General features: G+C 37.9%; 1 protein-coding gene, 2 long non-coding RNA genes and 1 pseudogene across 3 annotated transcripts; 2 read left to right on the top strand and 2 right to left on the bottom strand.

Annotated features, from left to right (window-relative positions):
- Positions 1-59: 59 nt before the first annotated feature.
- LOC122003938 (agglutinin-like) lies at positions 60-1,434 on the bottom strand. The gene is made up of 3 exons (XM_042558902.1): positions 888-1,434; positions 590-802; positions 60-517 (listed from the first exon to the last, which is right to left on the bottom strand). The coding sequence occupies exons 1-3, from the start codon at positions 1,272-1,274 to the stop codon at positions 227-229; spliced, it is 891 nt and encodes a 296-aa protein (XP_042414836.1). The 5' UTR covers positions 1,275-1,434; the 3' UTR covers positions 60-226.
- A 351-nt stretch (positions 1,435-1,785) lies between these two features.
- On the bottom strand, positions 1,786-25,927 carry LOC122006335 (annotated as a pseudogene).
- LOC122006337 lies at positions 7,262-15,064 on the top strand. Its single transcript, XR_006118680.1, has 5 exons — positions 7,262-7,532; positions 7,641-7,724; positions 7,928-7,992; positions 14,707-14,765; positions 14,872-15,064. It is a non-coding gene; the product is annotated as an uncharacterized LOC122006337 (long non-coding RNA).
- LOC122006336 lies at positions 15,719-20,332 on the top strand. Its single transcript, XR_006118679.1, has 12 exons — positions 15,719-16,111; positions 16,239-16,341; positions 16,962-17,068; positions 17,140-17,210; positions 17,399-17,688; positions 17,829-18,115; positions 18,389-18,490; positions 18,562-19,085; positions 19,163-19,265; positions 19,786-19,875; positions 20,066-20,168; positions 20,275-20,332. It is a non-coding gene; the product is annotated as an uncharacterized LOC122006336 (long non-coding RNA).
- Positions 25,928-25,995: the final 68 nt, after the last annotated feature.

Raw genomic sequence — 25,995 nt, 5'->3', positions numbered from 1 at the left:
CTAGCTCAATCGCCTGATCCGCTCGGTTAGTTAAGTTTGCCTGATCCAAGCATGTTTGATTTGTTCAATCCTTTTCCTTGAAATTTTATTACAAATACACAAATACATATATTTGAATGCATAAAATAACACACATTACATATGCCTCACCAAGTGCATGGAATGTATCCTATGACTTCCTTTATTATAGCAAATATCATCATTAATTATGAAAAAATGAAAATGGCTAATTGATCAATGAGGGTATAGTAGGGAAAGGGCTGGAATCAGGTGGGCAATTAGGGCATTTTTCCAAATAGACCCCTATTGCATGAACATAAGATGATGCCCTTCCGAAAAACCCCACAATTTTGTAATTGCAATCGAGTTTCGATGTAGCGGGGAAACTGATACTTTCACCATTACCCTTCCCGAATGAATGTGTGTGTTTGCTCGTGAGGATCTCCAATTTGGTTAAACCAGCCGTGTCATATACTCCTCTTATGAATTTGATGGGATCTTCCGCATCGAGTTCAATCTACATATATATAAAATTAATTGAAAAAATAAAAATAATTAGTTTATAATGTATGGATAGTGTATATATTGCCTGATGTAGAGTGCCCCCTTCTCCTCCTATTCGCGGCGTTCGGTATTCTTTGTGATCATCGCTTTTGTATTCAAATCGAATGGAATGGATGCGATCGTTGGCGCTCACGTAGATGGTTTTGATGTTGGGAAGAGGGCCCATGTCCCACTCTATTCCTAAACGGGGGCCCCATGGGCCGTCCTTTTTTGCAAAATCTTTACTCGACTTGATCCGCTATAAGAATGGATGCACGTACTTGTCATATGAACGGTCGAGATTAAGAAAATCAGATCTGACGGTCATGAATAGATTGCATCACCTTGTAGAGGCCGTCATAGACGGCGGCGCTCTCGCCGGCAGCGGCGCTCTCGCCAGCAGCGGCGATCGCCTTGTCGATGGAGGCGTCGATCCGGTTGAGGTTCTCGACGACCAGCATGGAGGAGAAGGACGGGGCGTCCTTGGTGCCCATCATCATGTCGTCGATGTAGTGCTCGACTTGGCGGAGCTGCACCATGGCTCTGTCTTCCCGGCACAGTATCTCCCTCACCATCTTAAGCTGCAGCACCTCCATTTTGGTCTTGATCTGCAAGAACCTGGCGTCAGTCGACGCGTCGGTGTCCTGGACGCTGCTCTTGGCGATGTCGAGCCGCTTCAGCAGGCGGCAGAGCACCTCGAGGCTGCCACTACTTCCGCCGCAGGGGTACATGATGGCGGCGGCGACGGCGAAGAATGAATGAATGGGCGAAAATGATGGGAGAAGTGTTGTTATAAGGATTAAGCAATAAAATGTGCCTCACTTGATGCGGAAGTAATAGATTTGTACTAAACAGGCTTTACTATCTGTGCCCGCCACCTAAAGCGATGCTTTGTCTCATCCAAGCTTAAGTGAAAAAGTGAACTATCATAAAAGAGAGACCTTTCATAAGATTTCTAATCTGAGAATTACCGGCCCGACCCTATAAAATTTTTCATCAAGTACCAGAGTAAAAGAGAAACATTCACAATGAATGTGTGGGAAACTAAGAATTCTCTTCCAACCATATCAAATTAATTGGGTTGAACTCGAGTCAAATAACATTTTACATATTTCATTTCAATTTTCTAAAAACATTCAATCAAGAAGAGATACAGATCACAATCATCATGATGAATTGACTTATGAAAAGTGAGAAAAGCCAAACACTATATCAACTTGGCTCTTGATTAGCATGCTGACAAAAAAAAAGTAACCAGTTGGTGCATCACAGTTCCCCACTAAACAAAGTAAAGAGCAGGGGAGATCTATCTGATACTACTCTCTCTGCCATTCAAAAACACATCCAAACATATGTAGTTGAATAGAATCATAGAACCAGCCATGTGTATGTGATAATACACTTTTGGGGAAAAAAAAATGTAGGACGAGAAAACAAAGACATACAGGATCTGCATCAGGTTGAGTTGCTGTTGAAAGGTGGGTGATCGAAGGAGGCTTTCTACACGCTGAAGGAGATATGGATTAGCTGCTGATTTGGGTTTTTGGTTGATGGATTATTGCTTATGAAGGAGTATCTGGTTCTGGCTTGACTTCGGATTCAGATTGGTGTTGGGTATCATAGATCGCCATGGCGAGTGAGATTGGCATCATGCAGAGGGCTTTGGACTGGAGGAATTGCATTGCAGCTCCAATATCTTCTTCCATGAGCTTCGCAACCTGCCTTTCTGTGCCATCGGTTGACCATTTCTCCCAAATATGCTGTCTGCTGCCGCCCTCACTAGTTTCCTCCTTGAACAGAGAATTCACTATGCTATCAGATAGAAATATCAATAAAATTCACAGAATCGCGTGAGATTTCCTTGAAGCTGCCAAACTAATGTAGACTACTTTGGATTCAAGAGGCCATTATGAATATTTAGAAAACATCGAGGAACCTTCAGAAAATTTAAACTGAGTGAACATGTATGAAAAAAAAATACACAATCACAGATATATCACCAAATTGCTTTGAATATGGACAAAGTGTGAAATCTTCAAAGAATCTAATGAGGAAAATATTGTTACATTATCAAAATCAATAACCTGCTATAGGCGTGTGGCCTACGACTGGATAATTTTAGAAAGCAATTGCACTAGTTGAACTGATCAAATGCCTTATCATAAACTCTAAATGCCTCGTTAACTAAGGCAATTTACATGGGTATTTCTAAGTGTTTCTTGCAACTGCAAAGCGCCTTAGAGTAACGAAGGGAAAGGTAATACTTGAAAAACAACATTAGCACTTGAAAATGATGTTTTCCTCAAAAATTAATATACGAATTTATTGATGTTAGCTACCTATGCGTGTGCAATATATTATGTAGTATATGAATTACAAGTGATAGCCACTTGAAATAAAAATTCAATGTTGATGAACACCTACAGGGTATCAGTAGAGTGGCAATAGAAGTTCTTAAATGTCCAATTTGATGTGCTAGATTTTACCGAGCAATTTTACCTCCACTGACGCAGGAATTTCAGCTACAAGTTGTGCAACAGCAGCAGCACCACCTAGTCTACTCATGCTTAAAACCTGACATCAGAAGATAAGCACATTTGTCATGATGTTTTCAACTGTCCATTGTAGAAACAAACCATCAATATATTTAAGAAAGTGATTTTTTTTATGTAATTAAGCAAACATGGCTAATCATGAGACACGTAAAAGTTCAAGGTTATCAAAATAAAACAAAGATGTGCTATACAAAAAAGTGCACTTCTTCTCCAAGCTATTTAGGTGCCTAGGTTAGATGAGAAATGGCCCGTCTAAATAATTTAACTAAGGGCATCCACAACGCCGCGTTCATTCAATTAGCTTGAACGCGTTCAAGCAGCATTGGGGTGGGCCAGCCCATGCTATATTTTTTTTTTTTTAATAAAAATATAAACTCTAAAAAAAAAAAAAAAAAAAAGACAACGGCAAAAGCAACGGCTAATTCAAAAAAAAAAAAGTTATTTAATTTAAAATTTTTAATAAAATGATTACTTTTTAATGGCTAGTTAACGGCTAGTTTGAAATTTTGACTATAAATATCCATCCATATGTGCACATATTTTCATTCCCACTCATTACTCTTTCAATTTCACTCTCTAAATTCTCTCCCCGTCTATTTTTTCAAGTTCCTACCATCTTATTTTCTATCCGAAATGGATGAAAATAATAGGGCATTTTTTTCCAATTTCTTGAATTCTACAAACAACTCGCAAGAATATTCATCTTCCCAGAATCCACAAATTCCACCAAATTATCAATACTCATATCCATTTCCCAGTATGTCGTTTCCTCCACAAAATCTTCAAAATGTCCAAGGGTTTGGAAATTATGCCCCTCGAGGTCCATATCAACCGCTTCCAGCCGAATATTGGCAAAACATGAGTCATCCATATTTCACGCCGTCGGTTGTTCATGGATATGGTACCCCGCACACAACTGGTATGTCTTTCACTCCTTCAATGTCGAATGAACCTGCAACTCCGACTTTTGTCCCGGAAACTCAACTTTCCGACCGTGAATCCCCAATTGAGGTGGTCAATTTAGAAAAGACGGTTTCAAATGCTGAGGGTACAAGAAAGCGTTCAAGTTGGACAAAGGTTGAAGACGAGGTCTTAGCGAGAAGTTTTGTCACTATCAGTGATGATCCAATAATCGGCAATGATCAAAAGGCGGATGCTTTTTGGGGACGGGTTGCAAGCTACTACAATGAGAATCTTCCCCAAGGTTCAAACACCAGAAGTGCAAATGTTATACGGACACATTGGCACAATACAATCCAAAAGAAGGTATATCGATTCAACGCAAATTACAATAGTATTTATAGTTCATATCGAAGTGGTCACAGTGATGAAGATATATTGAGGTTTGCGTACGAAAAATATCTATCTGAAAACAATGGTGTTGCATTCAATCTCGAACATGTGTGGAGAATTGTCAAAGACCGTCCAATGTTTACTCCACAGTCCGCTGATCACTTTGTGGCGACAAAGAAGACGAGGACCTCAGAGTCTGGAGCAAGCAACACCTCCTCCAACCAAGATGTGAGTATAGACCTGGATTATGAAGATACTCGTCCAATGGGGCAAAAGGCAGCAAAAAGAAAGGGGAAAGACAAAGTAAAATCGACCATGGAGGATCTGACAGTAAACTACAACAATATTATCACAAAGTTCACTGAGTACACAAGCGTGAAGAAGTCCGAAGTCGATTTGAAACAAAAACAACTTGAAGTAGAGGAGATTAAGGCAAAAGCTGCATTGTCCAAATCTGAAGCTAAGAATCGTCGCTTGAAGTTGAAGGAGTACGAAATATTGAACAAAGACACCTCGCAGATGACAAAGGAGCAGCTTATCATACATGAATGCCTATGCAAGGATATTAGGTCGAGATGGAATATCTAAATTGTTTACTTAACGTTCATTTTCTAGTATTATTATATTTTTGAGTGATTGTAATTTTTAATTATTGTATTTCTCATTTCGATTAATGTGATTTTTAATTATTATATTTTTGTAAAATAGTCGTTATAAACAAGTCGTTGGAAATTAGCTGTTACAACTAGCCGTTGGAAACTAGCTGTTACAACTAGCCGTTGGAAACTAGTTGTTACAACTAGCCGTTGGAAACTAGCCGTTACAAACTAGGCGTTACAAACTTACCGTTACAAATTAGCCGTTGCAACGCGACGTTGCATACTCATCATTGCAAACTAGCCGTTGCATGAGAAAAACAATATATATAGACCATCATCCCATTTCTCAAACACATATACTAAAACGTGTTTCCTCCAAAAATGTCTCATTCTACAAGCAGCTCTAGCTCAAGTTCCAGCTCGACAAGCGAAGACGAAGTCCATGTTGAAATCGATGAGCAAGCTTATGATCCGGGTGAAGAACTTATGTTATTGGTTCTTCAACAACACCAACAACTTATGGAAGCATATCAGAGGAGGGACATGCGCAGAAGAAGGTTCGTCCAAAGAAATCGTGAAGCCGGGCATGAGAGACTCGTCAATGATTATTTCTCTATAACCCCGGTATATCACGATGAAATATTTCGAAGACGATTTCGAATGCGAAGAGAGTTATTCCTCCGCATAGTGAATGCATTAGAGAATCATTCAGTATTTTTTCAACAAAGGGACGATGCTGTACGAAGAAAAGGGTTGTCACCACTACAAAAATGCACCGCTGTGATTCGTCAATTGGCTTACGGAGTCCCCGCCGATCATCTTGACGAGTACCTACGTATGGGTGAATCAACTGCCATCAGGTGCCTTTTCAAGTTCTGCGAATACGTTGTTGAAATATTTGGTGATAGGTACTTGAGAAGGCCAAATGCTGATGATGTTCAACGTCTTCTTCAAATGCATGATGAGAGACATGGCTTTCCTGGCATGTTAGGTAGCCTTGATTGTATGCACTGGAAATGGAAAAATTGTCCAGTTGCTTGGAAAGGTCAATTTACAAGGGGGCATGAGTCACCAACAATCGTACTTGAAGCGGTCGCGTCTCATGACTTGTGGATATGGCATGCATTTTTTGGGGTCGCCGGTTCACGTAACGATATTAACGTGTTATATGAATCTCCCATATTCAACAACGTCTTGCAAGGAAATATGCCGGCGATTAATTTCACGGTGAACGACACTACATATACGAAGGGCTATTATCTAACAGATGGAATATATCCCGAGTGGGCTACTTTTGTTAAGGCTTTTCCTTGCCCGGAGGATCCCAAGAGGAAGTTGTTTAAGGAAAGACAGGAGTCTGCAAGAAAAGATGTTGAACGGGCATTTGGGGTGCTCCAATCTCGATGGGCGATTATCAGAGGTCCAGCTCGGTATTGGTATAGGAAAAAGTTAAAACAAATCATGTTAGCATGCATTATTTTGCATAATATGATTGTTGAGGATGAGGGAGGTCACGTGACAAATTGGTACAGCGAAGAAGGTGACGAACCCGCACAACCTATCCATGGCTCAAATCGAGGATTTCAGGATTATCTTCGAACAAATTCTGAGCTACGTGACACTCAAGTTCATCACCAACTTCGCGCCGACTTAGTTGAGCATATCTGGGGGCAATACAACAACAATCCATGAATTAATATTTAAAATAAATTTTATTTTCCCAACTTTGTAATTTTAGCCGCTTAGTTGTAATTTCGTTTTCCCAATTTTATAATTTTAGGTGTTCAGTTGTAATTTCATTTTCCCAACTTTATAATTTTAGGTGTTCAGTTGTAATTTCATTTTCCTAACTTTACAATTTCGTTTTCCTAACATTCTAATTTCGTTTTCTCACAAACATTTATTTTATTTAATAAATATATTTAAAAAATTAATATTATTTTTGAAAAATAATAAAATTTTATTTTTAAACGTAAAATTATTATTAAAAATAATAATAATTTAAATATTTTAAAACATATTTAATACATATTTATTTAATATGATATAATGTTAAAATGAGTGAGTGGACGGTGGGACCCATGAATAATGGGTATTAACGTTAAAAGGGATGTGGGTGAAAGAAGGATGTTGTTATAATGAATATGTGGCAGTGGACCCCATACTTTTTGATGATGTGGTGGGTGTTATAATGCTAGAGCATTGTGGATGCTCTAACACATGAACATGGCCTGTAAAAACAAGCTAGGGCCCTTCCCCCACCTCACCTCTCTCTTTTCTTTTTCTTTCTTCTTGCCCCATTCCTTCTCTTTCATGCTTCTCTCCAATGGTAGAAAAATTGCAGCACCCCCCTTTTCTTCTCAAGCACGAGCCCTTCTCCTCCTTTATCTTCACCAACCAAGAGAAACCCAGCAGCTGTTGCTGCTGCCCTCTTCCGGCAACAAGGGAAGTAACCTTTTTTCTCCTTTTGTTGTTTTCCAGCCAATTCCAGACACCAGAGTCTCTGCTAGAGCTAGCCGACGCCACCGGCAATAAGGAAAAGGTTTTCTTTCCTTTTCTTTCGTTGTTTCGGCATTTTCTTATCGTTCCTTTCATTTGCTCTTGGGTTCCAACAATAACATCAACAACAATTTCTTTTCCCCATTTACAGCACAAGATTGAGCCAACATCAACCCCTTTTCTTGCTTTGTCCGATTTTTCCAGCAAAAGGAGCAGCTTCAAAGGAAGTTGCAAGGTCTATTTTGGGTTGTTTTTCATCAATGTGTAGTTAGGAAGGCTATCTAGATTGAAACGGAGGTGGAATGTTAAATCTTATTAGGTAGCGAGATCAAAATAATTTATCGATTTCGAACGGTAGACAATGTTTAGATTTTAGGTCATTATTTTTATTAGATAGTATTTTAATTATTTGAGTTATGTTTGGTATTATGTTTGTAGATACGAGTTCGAGTGGAGCATGATGATGTGCCGGCACTCGAAAAATTTTGTTGTATATAAAATGGGTAACTTCAATCCCTTTACTCTTTAAACATTACATTGTGCATAAATAGATAGTGAATTGATTATATTTACATGTTTGTATAACGGTTTTAAAAAGGGAATTCAAATGATATTTAAAATAGTGCAATGAGGGTTTTAAATAATTAAATTGTTAGGGGGTAAATAATTGATATTATTTTCATATGCGCATGCGGGTTTCAAATAGGGATGAAGATGGAAAAGGGTGTTTTAAAAATGAAATGAATGTCTGACATATTCTTCCGTTGATACTTGTTTTTAATGTTGCTTCACCGTCAATGCTTCTTGATATTTCATACTGTTTATACTTGTAGCTTTTTATTTATAAGCCTTATGAGGATACAGTAACAGACTTCATACGAAATAGTTAACTTGATTGATCATTCAATATGAACATAGAACAATTATAATAAATTGATCAAGTGGAATTCTAAAAGTAAAATAACAAATATGGTAAATGGAAAATACTAAAAAGTGAAAACTATATGATGTGTGGTAGTGTGTTCGTCCGTAGTTGTACATCAGATGACGTATGCGATAGTATTATACTCTGAAAAGGCTTTTAGCCTATATGTATGACATTACATTCTAATGATATTGACTACAGTTATTCACTTCTTAGTTGATTTATCATATTAAGATCATTGATATACATGTTGATACTCATGTGATTTATGACATTTCTTCATAATGATATTATCCAATGCATGACCTGTATTAAATAATAAGACTTCAGAATTGATTTTAATCGATGATAATCAATAATGATAATAAAGTCAAGATATATATATATACTGGTTTGTTTTACTTTCGTCTCGTTGTATTTGTGTTTTGTTTCACATGTCATGCTACTTGTATAGTTTTGTTGTCTACGAAAAATATAATATATATATAATTGATAAATTTCCTGATTATTCTATCTAGATAATTCTTAAGGTTTCTTATATTATATTATCACTGAGTGGGATATCAGGCATGCATTGAAATACCGTTTCGTGTTGCCCGGCACGGACAGTTTTTACCATTCCACTGAGGAACCGAAACCGGCACCCTACGTGTGGTTGCTTCGAGCGTGTGTTGCAAGCAGCAAATGTCCCAAATGAATCGTCGGATGCTTCCGGTGTCGCCGGAGGCGTCACAAGGTGTCTAAAGCGTCACAGGCGCTGGAGGCGTCACGATGCGATGCTTTTGGCAGGGCCGGAAGCTTAGTCGGACGCCTCCGGCACTGTTGGAAACATCGCCGGACGCCTCCGGCGCTGTCGGAAACATCGTCGGACGCCTTCGGCGCCGCCAGAAGCGTCACCTCCAGCGCTGCCGGAGGTTGTGGGGCGCCAGAGGTGTCAAGGGTGCGAGGTCGTAGGCGTGCATCATGGGCTACCGTGCAAAATTTGTAATTTAAATAATTTAAACATTTCTCACTTAAGTGTGATATTTTAAAGATGCTTTCGTAAACCCTAATCGAATTATCTCAATAAAATATAAAAAATATATTTAAATTTTTAAAAATTAATAAATTTTATTAAATGATAATCTGAAATTGTTTTTACTAATTTAAATTTTATTTAAAAATTCAAAAAAAATCCTAAAAAATTTATAAAAAATATAATAAATTAAATTTATATTCTGATATTTTTTACTGTTTTAATATTTAATTGATATTTTGATATTTTTAATTATTTTAAATATATATTATTTAAATTAATAATTAATTAAATGAATAAATAATTAATTTATATAATTATTATATATAAAATAGTATCTTTGTATTAATTTATATAATTATGATTATTTAATCTGAATATTGGAGAACTATATAGGTTACCTACGTAAAATGTTATAAGAACCAATATTTTTATCTGATTCACGCTACTCCTTTTAGTATTAACAAGTAACATATTATGATATATTAATTTTAATTCGAATTATTGATAGTTCAAATTTTTTTTATAGAAATATATATTTAATTATTTTTTCTAACAATATTAAATTGTTTAATAATGAAGAACTTATATAAATTTAATATATAACTTATTTTTAAATTATACACAATAAATATATTTATCTAATAATTACTATATATAAATAAATACCGAAATCATATCGGCACGGCTTGATATCGGAATCGTATCGTTCTGGTCTGGGACCGAAACTTCAGCACGGGTCGAAATTTTAAACCTTGGTATAGAAACTATACTCTCAGGGCATGACATTAATAACCATGGAACACAGCCTTAGCTTTCAAAGTCATGAATTAAAGTACCAAAATTTGGTAAATGCCCTGAAGCAATATGGAACCACAAGAGCACATTTTATTTTACTATCTTGAAATTATGGTATACAGGATAAGTAAAACTGTTAGAAAGTACACAACTCTAGCATAAAAGAGACTAACATCTTTACCTCAGGATCCTATTCAAGAGCAACCACTGTATTTTTAATAAACCAACTAGAATGATTATTTTAATGGGGAATTATAATATATTTACCTTCACTTGAAGCCTCAAAAATTTGACATAGTCTAGAATCTCATCAAGCATTGCTGCTCAATCAGTCTGCACATAAAGAAGTAAACTTTTAGCACATAGCCAAGGAATCAGGTTTTCTACATAATTGTCAAGGCTAAGTTTTTCTACATTCTGAATCACTATCAACACATTCTATTACTACATTCAAATTAACTAGAACAAAGAAATATCAGTTATTTTCGACACTATAGATTATGAAATGAAACAAAAAAAGACTTTGTCAAGCATGGTACAAAATAATGTAGTGGATATCAGGTCCTTTGCGATTGATGGAACCGTTAAAAAAAATCGTTGATTACTTGGGCATAAAGATAGACAAGCCAGTCATCACTCAGAATACATACTGCAGCGCAAACACAATGTATTTTCCAGATATATTTCCCTCAGGAATTATGACATACTATTGAAAATAAATTACATCATCTTCATGCAAATGGATTAGTTCATTTAAAACAACTGTACTCACGCTGCAAAAAGGTTGGAACCGCCAACCCAGCGGCCCCCTCACCTCGGCCCCACAAGTATGAGAGGGAGTAAATCACGGTGAATACGGGACCGGCTATGACATGGTGGTCTTAGGCATTTTAGCACGGACAGATATTGATGTTATCGCATATGCTGCCGCAGACCCTCGACCTCTCGACTCATGCTGCAAGAATCCATGTCATAACCGGTTGATCCCGCCCGTGGGGGCAACTGTACTCACGGATGCATGACTAGTTGATTTTACACTTTTCTTGTAACTGAACATGAACATAAGAAAATGGGAGAGTTTTATATAGACCTTATTAGTGTTGGGCACCAATTCCTGCAAAGCTCTTAGTCTTTCTGATATTCGTTCTCTCCGTTGCTACAACCACAAAGAAAAAACAATGCTATGAGAAACTATTTTAGAGGTGAGTATGAGTCTACTATCTCAGCTCAGACAATATAAAAATTAGGCATCTAATGCACTTTCACTACAACAAAAACATTCATAGACATCGGTGGAACAACAACAGTTTTAAGCAAAAACCGATGTCTTTGAGTATTTTACACCGGTTTTTCCAAAAACCGGTGTCTATAAGCGCAGATTTTCGCTCATAGACATCGGTTTTTTAGCCGATGTCTATGAGCGCCTTTTTTTTTGTTAATAGACATCGGTTTTAACAGCGATTTTTAAAACCCGATGTTAATGAATAAAAAAAAATAATTAAATTTTTCCACGAGCCAAAATTTATAACACTTCACAAAGTTCCCTCCAAATCTAAATCAATATCGCGCCCCTTCTCTCAGCCTAAACCTTCGACCATCTCTCTGATCGACAACATGAGGGAATCCAAAGGAAGAGAGAACAACACCGAGATCTCTGATCTTGTGTAAAGGGGTCTCCTTCTTCTAAAGCAGAGAGATCGAGTGCAGTACAAGAATAACGAAGTATGTCTGCCTGTTAAAACCCTAAAATTACAGGCATAAAGGCTCTCCGTGCTTCACACTACAAAAATACCTGTAATTAACGACGGGCTTAGCGACGGAATTTATATTCCGTCGGTGTTTTCCGACAGAATTATATTCTGTCGGTAACTTACCGACGGAATTTATATTCCGTCGGTAATTACCGACTGATATAAATAATCAGTCGGCAATTACCGACGGGATTTACTTCAGTCGGGAATACGAACGATATGCAACGGATCTGCAAGGCCCGGGTTAGCGGTTTTCGTAAATTACCGACGGACCTAAAATTCAGTCGGTAAACACCGACTGAATTATATTCCCGTCGGTGAATTTTCGCCCGCATCCGCTAATTTTAAACCCGCCGCAAAAATTGTATACTGATAGAATGACTACTTACCGACGGAATTATAATTCCGTCGGTAAATACCGACGGAATTAATTATTCCGTCGGTAATTCCCGACGGGATTTTAATCAGTCGGCAATTACCGACGGAATTAATAATTCCGTCGGTATTTCAGTATTAGGGCACCAAATCGGCCGCTTTCCTATTCGCGCGATCTGCTTCCTCCTCCTCTCTCAGCGATTTCCGTCCACGATCGGCGATTTCCCAGCGCGTCCTCTCCTCCTGCTTCACCGCAGATTCGCAACCAGCATGTATGCTCCGCCCTCTCTCTCCGTTTTACATGGCGGCCGCGGACGGCGAGCGCCGCGAAGCGGGCGCTGCGGCACACGCCGCGCCGCCGCGCCGCTGCTCGCCGTAGCGGGCGCCATGCCGCCGCCGCGAGCGTGGCTCGATCGCGGAAGAATAATGGTGGCCGGCGGCTGATCGCGGCGCGCGCTACGCGGCTTCGCGGCCGCTGGCCGCCATTGGCGCCGCCGCTGCGCGCGCTTGCTGCGGCTTGCTCGCCGCCGCCCTTGTGGCCGACGACCTTGCCCTGGCGGCGCTCCCGCGCATAGGCCAGCGCCTGCTGATAGGCGCGGTCGGCTGGCGGCCGCGATCTCGGCCAGGGTGAGGCCGGTGGCGGCGGTGGCAGGGCCATGGGGCGGCTAGCAGGCGGCAAAGCCACCCATCATAGTAGTCCTCGGCGGCCATTCAGCTTCCTTGTTTGATCCCGGTGATCGCGTAGTCATTGCCTAATCGCGGCCAGCCAAGTGAAGTTGATAAAGTTAGTGTTAACTGTTAAGCACTTTGTTCATTCTCCTCCATATCTAAATTATCCTGCTATTGAACAAACCAATTGAATTTGATGCAAACTTGATATGTACACGAAAGCTTGTATTCTCTTTTAATGTTATAATTAGAAAAAGTTGTCTTGTAGCAAATCTTCAGCTGCACTACGATATATCATTTGATTCTGTTTATGTAATGGATCATTGGATCATTAGCTCTCTTCCTTGGTACTAGTGGTTTATTGTAACCTGCCCTTATTTCTTTCTTTAGTTGTATAAAGTTCTAATGCTTGGAAAGAAATTGTTGCTTAAACTTTCACTTTGAATTCGGATATATGATATGTTAGTTGTTCAACAACAATAAGAAGTCCCTTCGTATTGGTTTTGAACGAAACGGGCATTACTTTATAGTTTGCATTTCGGAGATATATTAGTTTCATTTATTTGCTTTAGTGTAGAGGAGATTTATTGTAATATGATACGATGATTGTGAGATGAAATTGTGCGCATTTAAAATTATTTCAAGTGATATAAGTTTAATAATGTTTCAAATTATATTCTCTTTAGGTTATAACAATGTATATGAACAAAGCTTGGATGTACAATCGATTAGATAATGGTTTTATTAGAGAGGATTTTATTGCTGAAGTTGACCAGTTTGTGACCTTTACTAAAAGTCATCCAGAATGTATGAATGGTGCTGAGTTACGGTGCCCCTGCAATCATAAAAAATGTCAAAATAGAGCATTTCGTGATGAGGATACTGTAAAAATGCACATATGTAGAAATGGTTTTGTGCCAAATTACTACAATTGGTACTGTCACGGAGAGGCTTATTTATATGAACCAATTGGGCCTTCTGCTGGTTCATCTTCTGGGACTACTATTACTGCTCCTGAAACATCAAATAATATTGATATTTCAATGCAATCAATGGTTCAAGATGCGATGAATGCAGCTGATTATTCAAATATAGATGAAATACCAACCCCTGAATATCAGCAACTATATGAAATGTTACAGGCTAGTGAAAGAGAAGTGTGGGAAGGTATTCCTTCTGGTCATTCTCAACTATCAGCTACTGCAAGGTTATTGAATATGAAAGCAGAACATCATTTCTCAGATGATGATTAGCTTCTTCTGAGGTATTCAATCAATTACAACTAAATTTTTTTCTTAGTGCAATCATTCTAGTTGTTATTAATTCAATATTAGTGTTGTTTGATTGTGAACCGAACATATGGTTTATTTTCCCCATCATAAAATTTCTCATAAACATTTAATAACCATTTGGATTAATTGTTTATATTTTTAAATCATAGTATTTTTTCTGTCATTTGTCTTATTCTAATGTTTATTTTTTCTAATGCTATGTCTGGTGTATTTTCAAATTTCAAATACCATGAGCATTTGCATACATCTTGCTTTCCACTAATGCTTGAATATGATTAATTGTTTCCTTATCTCTTATAAGATAGAGTAGTCATAACAATTTCATATTCTTATTAGGTTTTAGATTCTTAACAAATTTAGATATTTATCTTAAATTGTATTACATTTTGCAGGAGTGCGTATTGATACAATCACCACCGTACTATCATTGGATATCTACAATATAATCCAGGTATTTTATTACATGCAAAATTACTTATATATTACAATTCTTGAGATATATATTACATTTATATCGATTCAGTCTGATTATAATCTTTTATATTTGACTTTTACAGGATTATATTTGGATATATGTGTAGGTGATGTATCATTGTAAGATTGGATATTTTGTATTTGATGTTAACTTGTTAATACTTTTGGATATTTTTGATTGTCAATATGTTTTGGATATTTGGAATTTTGGAGATATGGACACTTGTTACTATGTTTTGTATTGTTTTTGACAGTTTTATTATTTGTTTGTGGGCATATTGTATGTTGTGTTGGTTGTGTATTGTATGGATTGTTATTATATATGATTTGAGTTTGTGTTACCATCGGTTGTGATGGTTTGTATTGTATAAAATTTGTATGTATGATAATTGGAAAATGCAGAGCAGACATTTCAAAACTTACTGGATAATACCGACGGAATTTATATTCCGCCGGAATTCACCGACGGAAATATTCATTCCGTCGGTAATTTATCGAATCGTAACAGTTTTTTTACGATACAATCTCCGACGGAATTACGAATTCCGTCGGAAAATATCAAATTTGTAATAGAGATTTTACGATACATCACCGACGGAATTCATAATTCCGTCGGGAATTTCCCGACGGAATATATAATCCGTCGGTAAACTCCGTTACCCGCCGTTGGCCATTTCTCCAACGGGAAACTTTCCTGTCGGTAATAATTACCGACGGAGTTTATAATTCCGTCGGTAATTTCCGACTGAATATATTTTCCGTCGGTAAATTGCCCGCCGACCCAATTCTTTCCGATAGATATATATCCGTCGGTATTCCGTCGGAAAAGGCATTTACCGACGGAATACCGACGGAATATTCAGTCGTTATTTGCGAGTATTTTTGTAGTGTCATTTTCTCCTTCTCGGCCTCTTCACTCGCTAGGTACACGGTCATCTTCAAAACCTCTCGTTTCCTCTTTTCATTCTTCTTAATCGTCTGATTACTAAAGGTTGAGGATGGGGTTTGGGGTTAACCTCTCTATAAAGCGCCGAAGGCCTTTTCTTTTCCCCCGACTTTCTCCTTCTTGCGACTTCAGACTTCACGCGACCGAGACCGGCGATTTCTTCTTCTCTTGGTGGCGCCGGCGCCGGCGAAGAGCGGATCTTGGAGGGTTGAGAGGAAGAGAGGTTAGCCGAACCTTCTTTCTCCCCGATCCCTTCCTCCCTTCTCTGATCTCGATGAACAACGGCGACGGATCTCGATCGGTGGATTTCGCCGGCTGTCGGGAGGGAACCAAGGGCATCGGCGTTGGATCAGGCCAGCATCGATTGTTTGGAGGAGGTAACAACCATTGTTCCTTCCCGATCTCTGTCCCTGTTCGTCGGCAAGAACAAGTCGTTGCCCTAACTTCGATCTTGGAGGTAAGGGTTTGGTTTTGGTTGTGAATTCGAACCTTGATCCTTTCTAGTGTTGATTCAGGTGGTTCTTTTTGGGAAGCAGAGACTGGTATTTTGGTCCCGGCCACCACAGCTCTGTTGGATGATCGTCTCCGGTGATTGAAGGGTGCAGAGGTAATGAGGTCGATCTGTTGTTGTTGTTAACAGGTTGTTTTGATGACTTCTTGTTATTCTTTCTTCTTGATCCGGCTAGTGAAGATGCACTATGTAATGTAGGGGATTGAGGTACGGTTTAGTTCTTGTTCCTTACCCTTGTGCGATCATTAGTTGCAGTAGATGTTACCTAATGAATCCTGTGTGTTTTGAGCTGGATCCACGGCAGAGTCAATAAGAATTTGTTTGTTCTGGTGTTGGAGGTTAAGGGTATGATGTGTTACTAGTTAACAAGGATAAGAGTTGTTATATTGGGTAATTGAATGTTGTAAATAAAGATTAACCTGAATCTGAAATGGTTTCAGTGACATTTAGGTTTCATGTTAGGTGATTATGGAAGATTGTAACCTTGAAGATCTAATGGGAATTTAGATATTGGATGGTTTAGGTTAGAATATAAATTTAATATGGTTATGTTAAAAGAAGGGAGCCGTACCTATGGTTAGTGTTTCTTTTGTATGTTCATTTCCTCCAGGTTTTTGTAATTTAATTTCCACCCTCTAGGGTTTTTTTTTTAATTCAGTTTTCGATGCCTAATTCCACCCTGCTTCTTTCTGACATACATTTACACATTGTTTCAGAGGATGCGATGTGCTTATTTTAGATATTGGATTGGGAAGTGCAGAGAATCAAGCAAGGGTCAAGGAGTTGCTTCATGTGGAGGAATCAAAACTAGAGGAGGATGAGGGTAAGTGTTTTTACTCATAATATTATTTTAGTTTCTGTTCAGATCAGTTGGCACTTGATTATGTGCTTTAGGAAATACCACTCCAGCAGTGAGATGGGTTCAAGATGATAAATATGATTGCATCCGATTAAAGCATTGCAAGGTGAGCTATATTCACTGTGTATCCCCCCTTCAGAGTACATATGTATCTGTATAGTAATTAATTTCAATATAGGCACTTCAAATTACCTTAATTGTTTCTGGACATAGACTTAATCCTTTGGATTACTTTATTTTAATTAGTAGAGTATTTGCCACTACCTTTCTATTATTCATTCTTTTGCTTTGCAGGTTGTGACAAAAATTGATTGGCATCGGAAAGGAGACTATTTCACTACTGTCGTTCGTAGTGATATCCTAATTATGAATTTTAGTTGTACTTATTTTTAGTCATTCCTAGTGCCTATTTTATATCTCAGTTTTGTTTCTTTCTTTTTTCTAATACACACTGACAAATTGGAAATATATAAAAATCATGACATTATACCTAGTTACCTAGCCTTTGAGGCTGGAATCAGGATGAAACCTAAAGTGCCCTGAAAAGTTTAGGCATACCAAATTCTCTCAGTTTAATGACAGAGGTCAGTTGTGTTGCAAACTTTGTTATTTTCCTTGTTTTTCATTTACCGCGTCTAGATTAAGAAACTATGGCTTTCTAACTCAAATAAAAATTGCAATTCCTGCCTATCTTAGACCTAACATTAACTTATTAATTGAACAGGTGTTTTAGATTGTAAATTTCATCCGAGGCAGCCATGGCTATTCACAGCTGGAGCAGATTCTGTCATTAAACTGTATTGCCACTAATGATAGATTCTCCAGGAAACTTTGAAGAATCTCCTCGAGTCAAGATACGTGAGTACTTGCTGATCCTACATGACTACGGTAGCAAGTTCATGTTCTTTGCTGAAGCTGCAACCTATTTATGAGGTCGTTCTATATGGCACCGACACCTAGAGCAAGTTCGTGTTCTTTGCTAAAATTGCAATCTATTTACAAGGTCTTTAGGTTAGTTTTGTTGTTAATTTATTTTATTGTTGGCTGCTAAAACTGTCTATAATTTCTAAATTACTTATAAAGCTATATCCTTTTATGTCGACTTCTAATTTATTTTATTAAGATTTTTGAACTTACGCATCACCTTCAGATTTAAGTTAGTTACTTTATTTTCATTGTCTTTGAAGGACTACTGTTATTATATATTTTCCTGGTTTCTTGTCATGGTTATTCCTTATCCTCTATCCTTTGGTTTTGAAGAAAGATAGAATGATGATTGTGCAGATAGATGTGGATATTGGTTCTTCGACAGTGGCTAATGGAGTGTTAGGGCTCGTCTTTGGTGTAATCACATCCTTGGTGGTTGATATGGCATTTCTAATACAGGTAAAAACTTTAAATCTCATACGATCCTTCCTGAAAAGATTGTTTCAGCTTACAGTTTGGAGTTTCTGCAGGCTATTGGTAGCGATGAGCTTCCAGAATGGCTCATTGGCGCTGTTCGAATTGCACATATCGAACTCTCTTCTGCAGTCTTGGCAGATATTCCAGATACTCCATCAGAATGACTGCTTCAACTTATGCTGCATCCATTCATGCATCATGTTCTTTCTTGCAACTTCACCTGCTATTGACATCCAGAATAGGAACTGCAGGAAGCTTGTTCATTTACACATCAATACTCGAAACTTCGCCTGTATTCTTAGACATGTCTATCCACTCTTTAACCTCATTTTTGAGTTTTACTAGGCTAAGATTGTTTATCATGTTGAGCATGCACTTGTTACCTATACCTTTTTGGTGTTTTTGAGAATTTGTAAGGATTAAGAAATCAAACAGATAGCAAATGAATGTATTGTCTAGAAAGTGAAGTCTTTCATTCCACTTACAATATTACCTCACTCTCTATCCCCTAAAGTCATCAAAGTTGCATAATGCACAAGCATTGTCAAGCCTTGGCAACATATATATACATGGATTGGTAAGCTTTAGAAATATTTGATGACAACTGTGCGGATAGTTTATTTTTGTTCCTTAATGAAACTTCTCTTCATGCAGTAATATGATGAGTGTTGCTGCATCATTCTATAAGACAATTTTAGCAATTACAACAGGGATATCTGTGCCCTTCAACAACTTGGCTATTATATACAAGCAACAGGTAGAGTACTATATCTGCCTTTTTCATTGCTAGTTTGAGAGTTACTGCATATTGCCTCATGTGAATAGAAGAAAGTCATATAATTTGTCTATCATCTTCTTTGTTGTCTTTGCCCCTAGTTGGAAATTGATAGTTCTCTTGTATTACAATAGCAAAATTATGCAGAAGCGATAGCCTGTAAATTTGATTGGATTATAGTTTTATATTGATTGGATTATAGTTTTAAATTTGATGGAATGCTTGCCTTTATGCATAGAGACTATGCTTTGCATCGGAAGTGAATGACATCGTTATCCTTCTTCATTTTTTATGCCTTCGTACATTAAGGAAGTTCAATGGATAAATGAAGGATTTAGGGGTCTTCTCCCATATCCTTTTAATTCAAGTTTGGGAGGCATGACAACTACCCCACCTTATTTCAATGACAAGAACAAGGGTTCTCATGGCCAATATGTGTCTATTAATGGGATTTTCAATGTCTTGCTTACCACGCTAATCCTACTTCTGATTGGATTTGCAGCTTCAAGATATCAAACTCTACACCTTCTATATGGAGCTAGATTTGCAAAAGTCATATCCAACTCGAGGAAGTGACTTATTGACATGGGAGGTAGGTGTACCTCTTTAGTTCCGCTTTTAACCAAATATCCCTATAAAGATTCATTTGTGTGCTCTTAACAGATCTATTCCTACAACGTTGTTATCTAGGATTAACATTTATTTTGTTAAATGTGATTTATGCACCTATAATTATTCTGGTGAAATTAGCATTCTATTAAACTAGATTATGACCTTTGCAGAGAACTTATTGGTAACCAAGGACTTTGTGAAGATAGCAAATTTTGGCCTTGCTCGTGAAGTTCATTCGAAGCCACCATTCACAGAATAGGTTTCAACACGCTGGTAAGCATGTTTATGACAAGCACTTGTGATCTTATATTTTTTATTTGATACATGTACATATTTGTTTTAGTTATTTGACATATGGTGGATTTATGTGTTTTTACAGTTTACAAATCTCAAGTACTTCAGAGTTGAAATTGATGAAGTGCAGTTCGAGTCGGCTGAATGCATGCTAGATTACATTTGAAGTGCGGTTCTACCTTGATGTGTTAAAAGAATGTTCTACCTTGATTTTGATATCTATTAGCTAGCTTTTGATGTAAAAAGAATGTTTGGGTATTTTATGGATATTGTTGTAAGAAGATTATTTATATAATTTGTGAATATTTGTGTATTTTATGGATATTATTGAATGAAGAATATTTGTATAATTTTTGAATATTTGTGTTTTTTTTTTTGTTATTGCCGGTTTTAAAATCAAATCTGTGCTGTTAAAAAAATATACATATTACATAGATTTTCTACCGATGTAAAATCGGTGTTATAAAGTAATATTACATCGGTCATTTACCGCTGCCAAAACTGGTGTTATTAACATACAATATTACATCGGTTTTACACCGTTGATGAAACGGTGTCGTTAAGTGATACTACACCGGTTAATAACCGATTCGAAGACCGGTGTCGTTAAGTGATACTACACCGGTTTTAACCCGATGTCTAAAATGACAGACTTTTAACATCGGCTTCATAGACATCGGTCGAAAATGAAATAGACACCGGTGGAAAATCGATGTCTATGAAGGTTTTTGTTGTAGTGTTTGTTGGAGGACCAAACTTTACCCGCTCAGCAATGCTATGAGGATCTGTGGCTTGGCCACGCCTTGCTAGCACCTTCGGTCGTGGGGCTGGAGGTTGTGGCATTGCAGTGACTCCACCTTGTTTCACTTGACCATGGAAAATCTGTACAAAAATTGATGGAAAGAGCATAAAAAACATAGATTATACACCACTAAAACATGTGAACTTCTCCAAGACATTTGAGATAATGAGCCATAGTCGAGCATTATATGGTACATGAAAGAGGAGCATACTAAAGCAAGCACAAGATGATATGCTGCTAACTGATAATAGAAGAATGAAAGAGGAGAGCATACTCGTTCTCCTCTTCTCGTTCGTGCCATAAGAAATTTAAACAGGACATGACCAGGCTGAATAAGTCAAACCTTTAACCTATCATCAGAAATCATATTCAACTTCACTTGACAGTGCAAAATGTAAATTTCCATACTAAATATTAATCATTTGTATCCTTAGGTGTTGCGCAAAGACGGGAGCAACACCTCTCAACATTTAACGCGAAAGAAGAGGAAGAGAGAAAGAGATTACACGGAGCAACGAGCCAAAGACACTCAGAAAAGAACAAACAAGGGAAGGTGGAGAAGGGGGAAGAGGAAGAGTTACCGTGGTTCGGCGGCGTGCCTACTCCATAGAATGGCCAAAGTTTTATTAGAATTCTCTATACACAAAAGTCATCATCATAACAATGATACTCCTAATAGGTTTACAATGATCCTTATAAATAGTGTTCAAACCCCAACATGCCAAAACAGATCCGAAAAATAATAATAAAATTCTGTTATGAAAAACTATTACAGAATTATGTTACGAAAAAAACCTTAATAGAATTCTATTATGAAAAACCATAACAGAATTTTTCCGTCATTTCTTTCTTTTCATTCTTGGCATCCCTTGCATTGGCCTTCACTTAAATATGAGTCATCCGTCAACAATCTCCACCTTAGTAAATATTCATCCCTTCGAAGAATAAGAGTATCTAAGCAAAACTTCACCTGGATCTTTGGGTCTTGGTTTTCTTCCTCTAGCATCTAAAAACATGGGTCAAGTTCAAGCAATGCTTAAACTTTTCTACGGTTACTGACTTTGTAAACATATTTGTAGCATTATCTACAGTATGAATCTTCTCAAGTTGAATTTCCCCGAAAACATTCAATTCTCTGATCTTGTGAAACTTCACATCAATGTGCTTGGTTCTTGCATAACACACTTGATTCTTCGCTAAATAGATATCACTCTGACTATCACATAACAACTTGACTCTATCTTACTGAACGCCCAATTTTCTGACCAACTCTGTAAGTCATAAAGCTTCCTTCGTTGCTTCAATTTCTACCATGTACTCCGACTCCATAGTAGACAATGCAACAATAAATTATATCATAAACTTCCAACAAATAGGTCATTCCGTCACAGTAAACACGTATCCTGTAGTAGACCTTCTGTCATCTAAATCTCTTGTATAGTCTGTACCAGCAACTGAAGAATCTTTCGATTATCTATTGAACATAATGTCATAATCAGTTGTATTTCTCAAGTATATGAAAATCCACTTCACTGTAAACCAATGTGGTCAATCAGGATTTGAGAGAAACTTGCTTACCATACTAACTGTTTGCGCCAAATCTGGTCTTGTGCAAACCATGACAGACATCAAACAACCAACTGCACTGGCATAAGGAACCTTTGACTTCTCTTAGATCTCTTCATCCGTCTTTGGGTACTGTGTACCGGATAACTTGAAGTGATGCAGCTCACCGACTTTTGTATTTTTCATGTTGAACTTATTCAAGACCTTCTCCACATAGCTACGTTAAGATAACCAAAATCTCCCTACGATTCTCTCGCTGTAAATCTCCATCCTAAGAACCTTCTTGGTCGTGTCTAAATCTTTCATGGCAAATTCCTTACTCCTTCAATTTGTCGACCTTTTTCTTTGTCTTTGCAACAACCCACTTACACTTTACAAACTAATGAAACCCTCTAGCCATAAACACCTCCTCAACTTATTATTTAGTTTGAAAGTAGTAATTCTTTTAAATATTAGAATATTGAATTCGCCTAGCTCAATGAGCCATCGAGCCAGTATTAAATGGGCTTGAGATCAACTTGAATATTAAACAAGCCAGCTCTAGCTCAGCTCGAGCTCGGTCAACATCGAGCTCGAGTTGAGTTTTGACCGAGCCACTCACGAGCGGCTTGACTCATTTGTACCCCTAGCTCCACCTGCACAACATCTTTCTCCTTGTTCCTCTATAGTGTCTCCTTTCCTTCTTCCTAAGTACGCTAATATGACCTTCTCGTCAAACACCACATCTCTATTGATCACTCTCTTGCTTGTCTTAGGATTTCAAAGTTTGAAGCCTTTAACTCCTTTCTGATACCCCAGAAAAATGCACTGCTTTGATTTCGCATCCAGCTTTGATCTTTCCTCATTATATATGTGCATAGAGGCTAGACATCCAAAAAATTCGAAGATGAAAGTAAGCTACTAGATTTCCTGTCCATACTTCCTCCGATATTTTACCTTCCGGTGTTGCTGATCAACAAATTCTCTATTAGCCCTGCATTCGGTCTGAGATATCTTGTCTTATCAATAATTATTATATTCAACCTTTCCACCACACTGTTTTGCTAAGGTATCCTACGAACTGAGAAATGCCTTATTATCTCATGTTACTCACAAAATTCCTAAAACTTTGAATTTGTATACTCAGTTTCATTGTCTGACTTAAGGCATTTGATCTTCCTTCCGGTCTAGTTCTCCACTTTAGTTTTCTATAGTTTAAACTTTGCAAAAATTTCCGACTTGTGATACATAAAGTATACCCAGACCTTTTATGAGTAGTCATCAGTTAAACTCACGAAATACAAGTGCCCTTCGCATAATGCTACACTGACGAGTCCCAAAGATCCATATGTATGTAGTCCAGAATCCCCTCCATCTTGTGTTGTTGTCTTGAATTGCATTTTATTTTGTTTCTCAAGAACACAGAATTTGTAGAATTCAAGCTTGCACGTCTTAACGTCCTTCAACAAATCTCTCTTGTGAAGTTTCAGCATCCCACGTTCGCTCATATGCCCTAATCGCATATGCCATAAGATAGTACTTTCTGATTCAGACTCCATCGAGGCAACTCCATTTACAACTGTAGTCTCTATCAACTTGTAAATATTCCTTACTAACTTTTATCCTTTCATTATTGTCAAAGCTCCTTTGCTGACTTTCATCACCCTGCTCACTGATTTGTAATTGCAACAAATACCATCCCGTGTGTCTAGTGAGATCAAATTCTTCCTTAGATCTGGTATGTGTCTGACATCACATAAAATTTTGATCACATCATTAAGCATCTTGATTTTGATGTCCTTATGCCGATGACTCTGCAAGATGTATCATTTCCTATCAACACTGAACCAGAATACACTACCCTATAAGTGTCAAATCACTCCTTCTTTAGAGTCATGTGATATGAACATGCAGAGTATTCATGCATATGTCAGCTGCTCTGAACTCGACATAACTGATAGCATATCTCCATCATAACTCTCTGAATTTTCTTCTTCAACTATGTTTGCAGACTTTGCCGAACTACCTTGTTCTCTACAACATGTTTCTTTATCTCTTAACAATCTCTCTTCATAGGACCTTTACCTCCACATTTATAGCATGTGATCACTTTCTTCCTTCTCGATTTAGAAAGGGTCTTGTTGCCACTACCCGATTCATACCGAGCTTTGCTCCTACAGCGCTCTTGGTTACTATTCACCACAAGTCCTTTTTCCTGAGAAACTTCATCGCTTGTTTTCTTTGCCTGATGAAAACCTAACAACGCACGTGATCTCCTCCAATTTAAGAGATTTTTTACCCCATATCAAAGTAGTAACCAAATTTTCGTACATAGCAGATAAAGATAGAGAATGCAGCAACATCAGCGTCTTGTCTTCGTCCTTGATTTTCGCATCAACTTGCTTCAAATCGCTCACAATCTGATTGAATAAGTTGATCTGTTGGCTCAGATTAGTTCTCTCTGTCATCTTCAGTCCCTATAACCTATGCTACCGACTTTCCAAAGAAAAATATCATACATTGAAAATATCCCACATTGAAAGGTTGTAAGGTTAGGTTGTAAGGTTGTAAACAAAGCCCCACATTAAAAATATCATACATTTATATGAGAAATATATCAAAATACATGGAAAAAATCATATATTTATAAGGGAAAGATATCTCTATTGATATAAGGTATTTTTGAGTAGAGCCAAAAATAAAATCATAAAAGCTTAACCCAAAATGGACAATATCATGTCATTAAAAAGATATTTAAATTTCTTTTGATCCTAACAATATCATCAGTATAATTATTCAAAAAACAAAATAGAGGAACAAACAAACCATTTTGAGAAACAAGTCAATAATAATCAAAAAATACATTTTTTAGAACCAACCACCTGTGGAGGAGTTGACTGGATTTGATGAGTGTGGTGTTGCATGAAGCCCGGCGGAAGCAATCGCGCCAACTGCATCGACTCTCTCTCCTGCTCCACAACGATACCAAATGAGCTTCACAACTCATCAAACTCACTGCTAACCCCGTTGCTTCGTAGAACGTGCAAAACCGAATAAAAAACAGGACGAGATAATCACACGCTCACCGCCTTGGCGTCGATCCCCTCGCAGAGCCGCTTCCCGCACGAAGAACCCTGCTCCAAGCTCAGCCCTAGATGGAACGCCATACCATCGCCATCGGCTGAGATGCGTTGGAGGGCCATACTGTCGGCAAGCATAGCCTCGTCCCCAGTACCGTAGGACGAGGGCATGGCCAGGATCTGCTCCAGGAAGTCGTCACCTAGGCCCTCCTGCGGGGGTGGCGGGGCCTGACCCGCCATGGCGACGATCCGAGGGGTGTGACGAGGAGGCGGAGAGTCGGAGGAGGCGGAGAGTTGGGGAGTCGAGGAGCTCAAAGCGCATCGGGAGAAGGGAGGAGGAAAGGGAAGGGTGTGGATTGTTTATTACAGAGTGAGACTG

The sequence above is a fragment of the Zingiber officinale genome, chromosome 7B, assembly GCF_018446385.1.
Source record: "Zingiber officinale cultivar Zhangliang chromosome 7B, Zo_v1.1, whole genome shotgun sequence".
NCBI lineage: Eukaryota > Viridiplantae > Streptophyta > Magnoliopsida > Zingiberales > Zingiberaceae > Zingiber > Zingiber officinale.
This window is presented reverse-complemented; position numbering and strand designations above follow the sequence as displayed.